At 40.2% G+C, this 14,615-nt stretch overlaps 1 protein-coding gene across 1 annotated transcript in view; it reads left to right on the top strand.

The window, feature by feature from the left end:
- Positions 1-14,615, top strand: part of LOC104397507 (scaffold attachment factor B1-like) — a 21,146-nt gene that overhangs the window by 1,904 nt on the left and 4,627 nt on the right. Inside the window, 14 exon segments of the mRNA XM_010007471.1 lie at positions 2,136-2,220; positions 3,924-3,988; positions 4,077-4,355; positions 5,501-5,563; positions 6,309-6,336; positions 7,302-7,800; positions 8,224-8,273; positions 8,940-9,040; positions 10,115-10,264; positions 10,364-10,464; positions 12,211-12,350; positions 13,089-13,177; positions 13,720-13,856; positions 14,399-14,615. The exon segment at positions 14,399-14,615 is cut by the window's right edge and continues 33 nt beyond it. Coding sequence (XP_010005773.1) covers positions 2,136-2,220; positions 3,924-3,988; positions 4,077-4,355; positions 5,501-5,563; positions 6,309-6,336; positions 7,302-7,800; positions 8,224-8,273; positions 8,940-9,040; positions 10,115-10,264; positions 10,364-10,464; positions 12,211-12,350; positions 13,089-13,177; positions 13,720-13,856; positions 14,399-14,615 — 2,004 coding nt within the window.

Below are 14,615 nucleotides of genomic sequence, written 5' to 3' on the forward strand. Positions count from 1 at the left end.
CTAAGAAGCAGCGCAGCAGCAGGGCTGCTGGCTGTCCCCGCAAGGGCAACGGTTCTAGAGAAGCCCGAGGAACAGGGACGCCGGTGCTAAAGGCCACCCCACGGCTCCCCGGCGCCAGCGCGGGGAGGCAGCGCGAGGCCCGCACCCTCCCGGAGAGCCCCGCCTGGCCCCGAGCGCGCATGCGCCAGAGGCACCCAGGCCAGGGACAAAGAACCCGGATGACACCCCTCCAGCCCCCCGACTGCTCTCCGTCCCACCCCCGTTCACTCTCCCGCAGGGTTTGCGACTCACCTCCCCGTTCCCTCTCCCGCAGGGTTTGCGCCTCACCTTCCTCAGCCGCTCCATGAGAACACTCTTGTTGCCGCCACTGTCTAGGTTACGACGTTTGAGCTCGGCCCGCAGGTCGATAACTCGCAGCTCGCTCAGCCGCCGCGTTTCGGGTTCTAAGCCGAGAGCCGCGGCCCCACCAAGGGATACGAAGTCCCCCAGCCCGGCCGCTGTTTGACCCTCCGCCATCAAGGCCCTTTAGATATTCCGCTTCAGGCCAGAACGCACGAGAGAATTCAGCACAATCAAGCAGCTAACCTTGCGATCACAGCACAAAATGGTGGGGAGGCCAAGACACGGCAAGGGGAGGGGGAAGAAGCCCACTCCGCGCAGGCTCGCAAAGAAGGGCGACAACAAGCGGGGGAGGGGAAAGGCGGGGCCTGGAAGAAAACTTCGCTGACAACTCTTGCGCAGGCGGTACCGCCCGCAGCAGAGGGGGCTCGCGAGCTCCTGCGCATGCAAGGGCCGAAACGGACTGCGGGGAGGTCGCAGGTGACCTAGTGCGCATGCGCGCCGGCATGGGTCTGCGCTAGCGGGGGGAGGCTTCTCTTCGTCTGGGACTTCTAGTCTTCGTGCGTGCCGGCAGCTGTTCGTTTCCTCTTCTCCCCTCCTTTTTTCTTCAGTGCGTTTCATTTTTTTGCCACCACTTTGTGCTGCAACAGCGGCTTATCGCCGTTGTTTTTATTCTGAGTTGCTCCGTGCGTGTGAATCGAAACAACGGCCCCATGGCGGAGAGTCAGTCAGCGGCCGCGCAGGGAGAGTCTGCGTCCCCGGGTGGGTTTGGAGTCTCCAGTTTGGAGTCTGAAAACCGGCGGCGGCTGAGCGAGCTGCGTGTGATAGACTTGCGGGCTGAACTTAAGCGCCGTAATTGGGACAGCAGTGGAAACAAAAGCGTCCTTATGGAGCGAGAAAGGTGAGGGGGGAGACGTGCCGGGGCTGCCTGAGGCAGGAAGGCGCAGCTGGCGCGTGCGCGACCTTAGCCCGCCAGGCATTGCTGAGGAAAATGGCGCCAAGCAGCCGTAGAGCGGGGAGGCTGGGGATGTGGGGAGCAGGGGGCGTTCGCCGGGCTCTGGGAGGTCTTCCGTGGAGTCTGCGAGGCCCAGTGCGATCGTGGCCCCGACCCTGACCGTCTTCGGCTTCCCCCTGACACCGCCGATCTCCTGTAGTAACGGGGGGCGTGTGTGTGTGAGGCTGATGTTTGCGCCCCCCCTCCGATTTCCTAGACCTGCACAGCGTATCTGCTGTGGCGCTCGGCCCAAGTGTTTCTAGCTTCATGCATCACTGAGCTTTCCGCTATGTACTGAGCTCGGATATTTACAGTTCTTTGTACTGTCTACTGGGCTTTTTGCTGCGTACTGCTTTTTTTTTTCCTCTGGCTTTCTAACTTGTAGTGTGTACCAGTTCCTCACCAGTGTGTACGATCCTCATCAGAACGTTTGGTATGTTAGTATCATGCGTACTACCTTTGGACTGATAGTTCCTGTCTCCTGGAGCAGATGTTCTTATTTTGTCATAACGCGATGCATCTCTGCACTGTTGCAAATGTGGAATTGACTTTTTTAATCTAAGAGTTAGGCGGTTGATGGCTTTACAGATATTTTACACCAACATGTTACTGTCTACTGTGTGCATCTTGGTTGTATCTGGTAGTCTTTGGTTCACATATCCAAGTTGCTGCTGTCTAATTCAAAGTGCTGGATTCTTGTTTTGGTGCCTGTGGTGTCCAGCTCTTAAACCCAGCAGAAATGTGCAAATGGAATTTATATGTCTGTCTTGATTTCTACCTTTTTATTTTTTCCCCTAAATAGGCTATAGAGGAGGAAGGGGGGAATCCTGATGACATACCAGTGGTTTCAGAAAATATGAAGAAAACTCCGAAAAGAAGCAGCAAAGGTACAGGGCAGTTAGAAAGGATCTCCACCCATCCCTCTTGAGTTTTCTAGCAACTTCTACACATGAAATAGATTTAAAAAAAAACAACAATTTTTTTTTTTTGGTCTGCTTTTCTATTTGGAAAATTGCATGGTTTAATTTTGGTACTGTTGCTGATTGTTTTGCAGTCCCAAAGATGTAGCTTAACATTACTTGCCACGGCCAGATTTGGGTAAAACAGTTTCTCTGGAGGAGATTAATCACAGTTGAATCTTCCTTGGTTTTGACCTTTAGTGGCACGTGTTATTGGTACTCTTTCACACATTTGTGCTCATGTTTCTATGGATTGATGGTATGGTAATTAAACTTATTGGTCATTTACATGAAATTCTGTGAATAATTCAGTCAGGCCAGTCTGGGTTCACTTGAAGGATCTATTGCCTTGCTCTCAGAGTTCTCTGAAATTTGTGGCAGGAATTACTAAGTAATGCTGAATCAGTGTTAGTGAAACAGATTACTTTTGGGATTTTAATGTGATCGTACCTTTACTTTTGAGAATATAAGTTTGGGGTTTTTTTGTATTTTTTTTTTCCTTTAGGTAGAAATTAAGTTTCTAGTTAATTCAACACACAGGTTATTTTCAATTTGCTAGAAACTTATGCTTAGTAGCTAATAGCAGTCTCATTTTTGTCCCCGTATGACTAGTTTTAATCAATATCTTCTGAAATTGGATGCATTTTTTTTCTAATAGTGAGACATTGTCTTAAATAGCAATTTTTTTTAAAAAGGATATTTTTTCTGAAATTAGCACCATTTGATCTCATTTTCTAATCAAATAATGCTGAAACTTGTGTTGGAGCAGAATAACTAGTTTAGATGGATGATTTTAATTAAATTATTATTTTGATTTACACAAAATATACATTTGTGAGATGAAGCTTGAATGTTTTGCCAAGTTTGACACAAATTTTTGCTGTTACATCCAATTCGGAGTGGTTACATTTGCTTGCAAAGTGAAATTAAAATCTTAACTGGAAAAAGAACAGCTTTCACAACTGTGGGTAAAACCAGAGATCTTTGGTAATCATGTTCACTTTCAAGTCTCAGAAAAACACCTCATGTACGTTATAGCACTTACAGTGTTGGGATGGAAATATTGAGATGTTCCTCCTACCTCTAAAATTGCTTTCCCTTTTTTATTTTAATGTACTTGTAGTCTTTGAGGAAAATAACATTCATGATAGATAAAAGAACTGATTATCTCTGGGTTTGAGGAGCTGCTGTTTGGTACTGCAACTAGTGTATTGTTTTCAGTAATGTCAGTTCCTATTAATGTGTCCAGCTGGTGCATGGAGCACTGAAGTAATACTTACACAACAGTGGGTTTTTTCAGTTGTATTGTGTTGGATTTTTTTGTGGGTTTGTTGTTTTTTGTTGTTTTTTTTTCCCTTCTAGTAAATGTCTGTAAAGAAATTAAAAGTTGAGATAATAAATTACTGCGATCCCAGCTGAGCCAGATGCTCTGGAGAGTGCACATTGGTGCTTCTTGAACTTGGGCTAGACCTTGGACTGTAGCACATTTGTCAGTTACTGATCTGGGACAGTATATGGTTGAGGAAAACAAGGAAAAAGCAGATAAATAAACTGAATGCTATACCAACTCTGATGAAAAAATAAAACTTGAAAGATACAAATTGTTGCCTTCTTCTCATTCTAATGATCAGGACGTAGACCAGATGAAGAGGGAGCAGAAGATAATGGCCTGGAAGAAGATTCAGGAGATGGACAGGTTTGTAAGCCTATGTTTGAAGCCAAGTAATGATAGCATTGCTTTCAAGTCACAATGACTATTATATATACTTTTTTTCTTTTTACAGGAGGATATTGAAGCAAGTTTGGATAACTTGCAGGATATTGACATGATGGATATTAGTGTGTTAGATGAAGCTGAAATAGATAATGGCAATGCAGTAGATTGCGGAGAGGATTACAGTGCTGATAATATTCTTGACTCACTGTCTGATAGTAAAGAAAATGCTGATGCAGAAGTGAAAGAACTTCCAGATCAGCCTACAGAATATGCTGTGGGTAACTTGGAGGCATCCCCACAATTTTCAGAAATTAAAGAAGAATCAAGAGAAATACCAGTAGTGATGGTATGCATCTCTTATGTGTGTGGAATCAAATTCTTTTTTTAATTTTTATTTTTTTTTAAAAATTAAATAGCAGAACAGTAGCTAAGGAGTGTTTGAAACAACTTGGGGCTCTACCATTTCTCATGGTCATTGCTTTTTTTTATTTTACATATTTGTGGAAATGGCATTCTTGATTTTAAATGTTTACATGTTGTTTGTACATATATGACTGTACAAATTAATAGCAATCCAGAAAGCATTCATATTAATAATGTTCTGAAGTCTCTGCTTTACCTTATACTTATGTTACCATTTTCATCTTTCCTTTATTTGAGAGGATATGTGAGGCTTACAGATGCTGTAGCCTTATTTAGTTCACTTCAGCTGAACAGGAAAATTCTTGGAACTATATTCTAGATTCTTTTTCTGTTAAGATAGGGTCTTGCAGTTACTCAGTTGTTGACAGTATTTTTATGTTGGCTTTCCATGTTTGTCTGGCTGTTGCGCTGCTTATATAACATTGTCTATCTGGCCTAGAAGGTTTTTTTTCCTCAAAAAGTTGTGTATATCTACTGAAATATAGAAGAAAGTTATTTCTGCCCCATGTAACAGGGAAGTACAGCTCTTTGCTATGTGTGCACATAGTATCATTGGTCTGGACTACAAGATTCTGAAGCTCCACCCCCAAATCTGAAAATAGCAGAATGAAGCTTACGCCCTATCCCCAAACATATCCCTGCTCCACTCAAGTCAAATAGAAATACCCAAGAAGTATTTTCTTTCAATCACTAGGCTACCGGAGTCTGGGTCAGCTGATGTGGTCTTCTTTTATCAGGAAAGAAAACAGTTATTGCGTCCTAGAGACTTTTTTTGCTTTATGTTCTTGCTGTAAGTAAGAGAAAGTTTACTGTTGGAATCCCCATCCTTAAAAGGTTTTTGTGAGCTAACTAACGTATTTGAGAGGTAACGAGAGCTTAGTCAGTCAGTGGGGACTGGGAAGAGGGGTCACTGGGCAGTTTTTACCCTTCTTAGTTGCTTTGGATGCTAGATATATTTGCTTAATATCAGTTGTCAGTGAAAATAAAATCTTTGAAATCTCATTTGGGTTTCATTCACAATACCATTCTTTTATAGATAACAAAATGTCTTCCATTTCCTTTTTAAAGGTAGAGGTTGACGATGTTGGAAACAGTTTAGATGCTTCTTCATCTGCTTTAAACATAATAAAGGTAAATGGTAAATTATTTTTCTTTACTAACAGAGAGGCATAATACATGCCATATAAACTGCTGAAACAGTGTATGTACAGGTAATGCACAGTGGCGCATTCTTATTCTGCAAAGACAAATCAGTGAAGATAGATCTGTCTGTCAGGCCATATATATATGATGCCTATCATACTGAGTTTGGGTGCTAGATTGGATTCTTTTTTATCTGTTGTATAAACCAGCTTGGTTGCCTTGCATTCTGTTTAACTTCCATTTAAAGTGCACAAATCCCATGTTGACAAGAAAGCTGAAATTGATCTATTCCTGAGATACTAGCCTTCTTTCCAGATCAGTCACGGTAGGTTAAGGACACTTGTAACTCCAGGTGAAGCAGGTGTTTCTAACGTTCCTGTTTTCAGAAAGCAGACTTCATAAAGTAGACTCTAGAGAAGGGTAACACAAAGATAAGCTTTGCTCTGTGCTGCTAACATTTGTTGATTTATTTGAATTTGAGAAATACTTTTTACGCATTAAAGTTTCCACACATTTTTAAAATCTGAAAATGATAAAAAGTAATACTAAACCTTCTTGTGATAAATTTATTTAAGATTCAATGTTTTCAAAGTTGCAATAGACTAAACTAGAGTAACTGTTTCCCTAAAGTCTCTCCTGTATTGGGCGGCTTGAGAGGTGTCATTCAGAATAACAAATCTTGACTTGTTATGAAATAGTGATTTCTCTCCTTTTTTTATCTTTTTCACTGCAGGAACTTCAAGAGTTACCCTTGGAGCCAGGTACTGTGTTTTTGTTGTTGTTTTTTTGATTTGTTTGTTTGTTTGTTTGTTTTTTAATTAAAAAAAAAAAAAGAGTCCTAGATGTTGAAACAGTGTTGTTCTTCATTAAATTTTTTTTGTGTCCCTGGCTGAGGTTTGTTTTTTTAAAATGCATTACTGAAGTGTACATTATTATGGTGGACAATCCAGGTTATGCAGGGTCATAGAGATTGGAAACCCGGTCATATCACCAGATCTGTGAATAATCACTTTTTGAAACATGTATTTCATGTGATTCAATAGTTCCATAGAACTGTTATCTGAAGTGAAGTTAAGGAATGAGCCTTAAAGATACAAAGGTTCTGAAAACAGATCTTGTGATATCACACTGTACTGTAATTCTATGAATATAAATACAAGAGCATAGGTAATACAAAGCTTTGGTACAGAATAGAACAGATACTGAAGACGTGACTGGACTTCAGAAGAAGGAATGTACTGCCATCACAGGAAGTTTCTACATATTGCATATTCGCTTTCTGGACTACAAACACACTCATGCACCATCGGAAGATGCCCAGTTCTCATGTTGGACTGTCTGCTAAAAGAATTTCACAGAAATTTGGAAATTGAACTCTCAATGCCTTGATACGTTCAGTTAAGCATCTCGGACTCTGGAAGCTAACTAGAGAAGAAACAGAGCTGAATGATTTCATGAAGAATATCAAGGATCAGCCAGAAGGTTTTTGTTAAATCTGTGGGGGCATTTTTCTTCCCTGTTAACATTTTAGGGCTGATTTGGTAGTTTGTCAGACAGCAGTTAGCATAGTACTTGTAACACTGTGTACACTAGGGTTTTCCAATCTCTGTGTAGCTTAGAAGTTCTCTTGGTGTTAGTGTGGCAGCCATGCCAGTTCCACATTTGTGATTGCTGTATTTCCCTGGTGATTAAATCTTGTGCCATTCTATTCCTGTTAAATCCGTAGAAAATGAGAAAATACTCGACATTTTGGGGGAAACTTGTAAATCTGAACTACTTAACGAAGAAACTTCCGAAGTGGAGAGGCCACATGCACAGGAAGCAAGTAACGTGGTGCCAGGCAAGAGGCTAGCAGAGGAAGAGGACGCTCTTGCTGCTGCTCAGTTGGAGGAAGATGCTTTAGATTTGGACAGCAAATCGGCACAAGCTATGGCAAGGAAGGAAGCAAAGCGTTTAGTTGTAGCAAAAGGGGAGACAAGTGAACAGACAATAGAGGAAGAGAAACCGGACTCTGAATCTTTAGTAGTAGAGACCCTAAGCGATCAGAGTAGCAAACGCTCCCAAGGCCTGGAAGCCTCTAGTGGGGAAACAGCGGAAAAAGGCGCAGGTCCGGAAGCCAAAGGTAGCAAAGAAGATGGCAAGAACACAGAAGACAAAGCTAATTCTGAGGAACCCCCTGCTACTAAAGAGTCCTCAACCAGTGAGGGCGGTGATCAGAAAACGAGGTTTGTTTTTTCTCCGTTATAGACCAGATGCTATCTTTTTTTCATTGGTCGTTAAGTGATGCGAGTAAGTTGTTTCCTTCAATTGGCCACCAAGACTGGTGAAATTGTAGCCTGTTGCTAAAGAGTGTCTTTTATTTCTCCATGTGCAGATACTTTTTATTTTTTTTTAAATGCAGGGGGTTTGATTTTCCTTCCTCAACCTTCAAAGGTTGTTTTCTTAAATTACTCTTATTTCTGTCATCTGCAAAGCAGAATTGTCTGTTTAAGGATATGTATACGTTATTTCCTGTCACTCTTCTATAAATTTGCAAAGATAGTGTTTATTTCAGAATTTACTGGTAGGTATCCGATTTTACTGCACAGTCTGGAATTAATGTTTTTCTTGCATTTGAATGGTTGAATAACATGGTGTTTTGTCTTTAGCCCTGTTGAGGAGGACAGAGATACACAGATAATCTCAAAAGATGAGAAAGGTATGGTTTATTTAAAAAAAAAGTACCTGTGACTTGAAAAAAATGTTACAGGGTCAAATCTAGCTATTACTTGTGAGTCAATTGTAGTAAGTAAAAATTGCAAGGAGCAAATGGAGTAGTAGTTCTGCTTGCATTTTTACTTGCTTTTCTTGCCTTGCTTTTCTTTGTCTTCTTAGTTTCCTAAGCATGCATTATCGCCACTGTCATAGTTGTATTGGAATCCCACCAGTTCTGGTGAGGACTGTTGATTCAGTGAACCCTCAATGAAGGTCTAACATAAGCCTTCAAAGCATGAATTACGCATTTCAGTTCATGGAACTTCTGAAACCTTATTAACTGACCATACATTAAAAAAAAAAAAATAAAATCTATTGAATTGACATATAATACTTTAATTCTCTTTAAAGTGATTGGAGTGTAGGGATACAATATTTATATGAAAACTCGTTAAGAGTATTCAGATGCACATCAGGTATGGAGTTCAGAAGTTCATTTTTGTCGGCTGAAATGTGTCTTACTAATTTTAAGATTGGATGAGTTAAAAGTTAAATTGCATTTGAAGGTGTTTGTAAAATAAAAAAAAAGGTGGGTTGTAGGGTGATTTATTTTTCATGGTTGCATTCTTGTGCTACATGGTCGTCTGTGTTTTGCTTTTTTGTACCTTAGGCCGTGCAGGTAGTGGCTCTGGGAGAAATTTGTGGGTTAGTGGACTTTCATCCTCTACTAGAGCTACAGACTTGAAGAATCTTTTCAGCAAGTATGGAAAGGTATGTAGCCAATATATGTGTTCTTTTGAAACTCCGTATCTGAAAGTATCATACTTCATAAAGGAGGTTGTCTGAAGTGGGGTTGAAGGCAGGCAGAAATCCTGGTTTCAGAGAATCTTTGTGCAGATAGCTCTAAAATTGAGGCAGTTCTCCACAGGAGAGGCTGGTGGGTCATCATCTAATGTGCTGTAATCAAACTCAACTTCTTGAGTGTCCAGGGATAGTTGATGCTGTTTTAAACTGTTCCATTTCAAGTGGTGTTCTTCTGAGAAATCTAGTCTTTGAGAGCAGAATTCTGTTTGTTCTTCAGTGCTGGATGGGATATGAGAGCAGAAGTTGTGGAAGGGAACTCTTTGTTTCTCCCCTTCCTCTTAATACCTTACAGAATGTCATATTAAATGTTTGTGCCACGAAGCGGCTGCTTCTGCACTATCAGAGATTATCAGCTGTGTATAGAAGCTAGTAGAGGTGTCCTGTATGAGAAAATGGAAGTCGTGCTAGGGGTTTTTTAAAAATATTTTTTATTACTATACTCCCATGTCTCACCCACATATATATGTCTTCCTTAATTTATTGACCTGCTCAGCAACTTGATGAATTTTCTGAGCTGGTTGTTATGATCTTTTTCAGCACAGCTGTATAGCAGTCTGTACCACAGTCAAATTTATCTCTCATAGGATTTGCTTTGTTTTTCCATTTTTCAGAACATGTGAAATAATCTTAAATTTGACCCTTTTCAGCTGCTTGTGTTGGTGTTGACTTGAGTGTCAACACTGTTCACATCATATTCTATGAAGTAGTCTTTATTGAGGTACTTCTAAAACATGATTGGCCCAACAATATAGAAGTCAAGTTAAAATGATAACCTTTCCTTTGTTGCCTCTCAAATGAGCCTAGAAGCATTGTCTTCTGAGAGTGCTGATGGAATGTTGTGTGCTGAGCGTACTTGCTCCATGTTAAAAAGTGGATGGGTGCTATACTGTGTGGTACTGGTGAACAGCTGCTTAAGTGGTGATTAAATTAGTATTATTTGGTAACAGGTCTGCAAACATACGTTTTTTTTTTTTCCCAAAGGTGGTTGGTGCAAAAGTAGTCACAAATGCTCGCAGTCCTGGTGCTCGCTGTTACGGCTTTGTTACAATGTCAACATCTGAAGAAGCCACTAAGTGTATTAATCATCTCCACAGAACTGAGCTGCATGGAAAAATGATTTCTGTGGAAAAGGTAAATGTTAGCTATTCCATGACAGTATAATGAAAATACAAGTGTGCAAGTTCAATGTCTTTCTGTTACTATAAAAAATATTTCTGGCTAAATTTCTAGGCAAAGAATGAACCAGCTGGGAAAAAGCCTTCAGACAAAAAGGATGGTGAAACAAGGAAGGAAAAAGACAGGCATCATTCTACAGAGTCCAAATCTGAGAAGTAAAGCGTTCTTTGGTATTTTTCTGTGTTTTAAAGCCACTGATTTGAAATGCAGCCATGTGACCAATTCAGTTTTATGCCCCTCACTACAAGAAGGACATTGAGTTGCTGGAGCGAGTTCAGAGAAGGGCAAGCAAGCTAGTGAAGGAGAAACTGTATTGTTTAGTTTGGAGAAGGGGAGACCTAACTGCTCTGTACAACTACCTAAAAGGAGGTTGTAGGGAGGTGGCCTCTTCTCTCAAGTAAATAACAGTAAGAGTAGAGGAAATAGCCTGAAGTTAGACCAGGGGGGATTTAGACCAATATCTGATTTAGACCTGGTATTAAGAAAAATTTCATTACTTAAAGTGTAGTCAGGCAGTGGAATGTCCTCCCTGTCCAGGGAGGTGTTCTTTAATTCCCTGGAGGTATTTAAAGAACATGTAGATGAGGTACTTAAGGACATGCTCTAGTGGTCAATTTTTTGTTTCTGTTTGTTTGTTTGTTTGTTTTTGTTTTTGGGGAGAGGGGTTTGGTTTGGTTGGTGGTTTTTTTGTTTGTTTTGAGGGGAGAGGGATTGATGGTTAACACGGTGATCTTAGACATCTTTTCCAACTATGACGCTTCTGTGACTCGGTGAACATCAACTAATACATCTCTACTTGCACCTTCGTATTGCATTTGAAATAGGAGTAATACTTGAAAAATTGAAATTGATGTTCTAAAATAGTAAGTGCATCTATCTTAACTGGCCCTTGTTTCAGAAATACAGAGCTATTTGGGGTTTAGTTATCAAAACTCATCAATTATATCAGAAGATTGTTTCTAGATAAACCATTATTTTTATCAGAATTATTTGTCCTCTGATCTGGCCACAGGAAAACTGAAGAGGGACTTTTTACAATGGCATGTAGTGGTAAGACAAGGAGGAACAGTTTCAGATTGAAAGAGCGTAGATTTAGATAATTAGGAAGAAATTTTACAGTGAGGATGGTAAGACATTGGCCCAGGTTGCCCATGGAATTTCTGGATGCCCCATCCCTTGAAGTGTTCAAGGGCAGGTTGGATGGGGCTTGGAGCAACCTGGTCTGGTGGAATCTGTCCTGGCCCATGGCAGGGGGCTTGGGACTAGAAGGTCCCTTCTAACCCAAACTACTCTGTGATTCTATGACTCTAGCTTGGTGTGCTCTTTTGACTGACAATATTTCCAGGATTTAGTCTGTCTTTTTGGTAGTCTGGTGGCTGGTTGCTCTTGAAAGAGGCATTTTGCTTTACTACTTTTAGTTCTATCGTAAAATTTTTAAAGATATGGCAAAGGAGATGTTTTGTTAGGCTGGCCTGCTTGTATTGGGTGTTTAAGGTACTTGTTCAGTAAAGCTTTTCTGGTGGACTCTGCCTGGGTGGGCCCGCTTCCCCTTATGGTGAGCATGAATTTATTGATAGGCAGAACAGAGGACTTCCCTTCTAGCATTCAAAATCTCCAAATATACAGAAAGATCATCTGTTGTTTCTTACTTGTGGTCAGCTTTAGCTGACTATTGGTTGCTGCTCATAGTTGTGCATACAAGGATGCATTGGCTTCAGCACAACAGCATGGAAGGTATTGGGAGTGGGTTTTTTGAGACTATTTTTGGGAGGGGTTTTGTGCTGAGGTTTCTCTTTGTTGTTTTTTTGTTGGGTTTTTTTTTTCTGATGTGGTTTGTTTGTTCAGAGTGATTATATAGCATTTTTTGTTAGGATCTTTACTGAAGCCAAGTTTACTTATAGGTCTTCTGGTATTAAGAGGGAGGAGAAGACTGACAAAAAGGATGATGCTAAGAAATCAGAAAAAGATGGAAAAGATGAAGGAAAAGAGAAAGAGGAGCAAAAGGCCGGATCATCTGATAGATCTAGGACAAGCAAATCAGGTAATTCTAGATGCCTTTCAGAAATGTTTTCAGGGATACTAGTTTTAAAAACAAATTTTTAAAAGTTGGTACAAAGAATGTAAGCGATTACGACAAAGTTTCTACTTTGCATTCAAAAGCATTTCCTTTATCAGCTAAATAGGAAATGGAAGAACAAGTATAAACATTCAGAATTGTGGCTTACTAGAAGACTTCAGCTTCTGTGGACCTCAGCGTTGTTATTAGATGTGATTCATAAGTAATTAAAAAGACCATGAAGTGTACTTAGTAATACTGAGGTTTTCTGGTAAACAAAAAAACAACACCAGAAAATATCTTGAAACCTTATTTTCTAATTTATTATGCTGGTAACTTAGCAATAAAGTTTTCATAATTACTCAGCTTTAAATACTCAAAAGTGGTAAACTAAGAATTTTAGGCCTGACACAGCATGTGGTTTTGTTTGTTTTAACTGTGGCAAAGGGACGTATTTTACAGACAGACGAATTAAGTGAAATTTGCTTTCTTTTAACTGACATTTCTACCAGAAAGCAGTACTGTAAATTTCTGATAGCTTTACTGCACCTATCCCTGCTTGGCCAAATCCTGATAAGCTATTTAAATTATAATTGTATTATTTCAGGTAAAAACCTCAATAAAGTTAACTTTTTACTGCTTAGTAGCTTGATGATTTTAAATCTTGTAAGAATTTTTGAATGTCTTGCTTATTGTTTATTCTTGGATGTATTTGTTTTCTAGCAGGTCGAGGAACTGAAAGGACAGTGGTAATGGATAAATCTAAAGGAGAACCAGTTATTAGTGTGAAAACTTCTGCATCAAAGGAGAGGGTAAGTAAAACTTTGAGGGAAGCCTTTGTGTGAAAACATGTCATATAGCTTTATATGCATATAGCTGAAGGGTGTTTTGACTTGCATGTTAGGAACAGTTATCCTTTTATCACTTTTTAGAAAATATTAGGATGTTAATGATTCTGCAAAGGCAAATACTTATGCTTCTATATGCTATAGAGTTTTTTCACTGCTGTCCTAGTTGAAGAAGTAGAGTTGCAATATGAAAATAGTGTTAAGATGATGTGTTTTCCTATGCGTGGAATGTGGTGACCGATGACCTTTAAAGCAGTGCATCATTTGCCACCAGTGCAAGTCAAGTCATCTGCTGCTAGTATTTCTATATATTTAAACTATTTAAGAGTGCTAGACAAACTTGGGGTGCTTTTTCTCCCACCTACTTTTCCATGGAATTCTGACATTATTTACATCTGGGAAGCTGCAAGTGCTTTGTTCAGGTTGGCATTAAGGTAGGCGTTTTGCCTACAACTTTTAGCAAAAAATGCACTGTGTTCAGCTAATGTAGTCTCGATTTAACTCAGAGTACAAAAAGCCAGGATCGCAAATCTGAGAGCAAAGAAAAGCAAGATATCTTATCGTTTGATAAAATCAAAGAGCAGCGAGAACGTGAACGCCAAAGACAGAGGGAGCGAGAAATCAGAGAAACAGAAAGACGCCGGTGAGTTTTCTCAGTTTCACTCTAAACTTTGATTGGCATTTAACTTCTCGTACATATTTTTGAATAGGCTGCAAAGTAGTGTCGTGTGGGTGCTCCAACAGTAGTATCTCAGAGGGATTTGAAACTTGAGCTATTGATAGAACAGGCATAATGCCAAATTAGGAAAGTGTTTTTCTGCTGAAATCAATCTTTTCTTAAGTGTTTTTGGGAGACTTGTTGAATAGTAAATTTTGTAGGTGCTTTCAGATCTCATGTTTCACTCAATCAGATTTGAATTTTCACTGAAAGTTTGTAAATTCTGTTAGACTGTTGTATTAGGATGTGCTGTGGTCTATGACAGCTTTTTCGAAGCTGACTTAAGAGTAGATACCCTGTTACTGATGCAGAATGCTTACCTCTTCCCTAAACTAAGCAGTTGCAATTTAGTTGAGATTATTCACATATAAGCAGGTAGTGGGAAGAACATACAAGAAACCCCACCCAAACCAAGGAAGCAATAAAGCATAGACTTAAGGAAAACAAAATACCTATTTTTCAATTAGAGAGAGAGAGAGGCGAGAACGAGAACAACGTCTTCAAGCTATTCATGAGCGGGATGAAAGACAGAGGCTCCAGAGAGAGCGAGAACGACTTGAATTTCAAAGGCAGCGTCTTGACCGAGAGCGCTTGGAGAGGGAGAGATTGGAGAGAGAAAGAATGCACATAGAACAGGAAAGGAGACGAGAACAGGAACGAATCCAGCGAGAGAGGGAAGAGCTG

The sequence above is a fragment of the Chaetura pelagica genome, unplaced genomic scaffold (assembly GCF_000747805.2).
Source record: "Chaetura pelagica isolate M959 unplaced genomic scaffold, ChaPel_1.0 scaffold522, whole genome shotgun sequence".
Classification (NCBI taxonomy): domain Eukaryota; kingdom Metazoa; phylum Chordata; class Aves; order Apodiformes; family Apodidae; genus Chaetura; species Chaetura pelagica.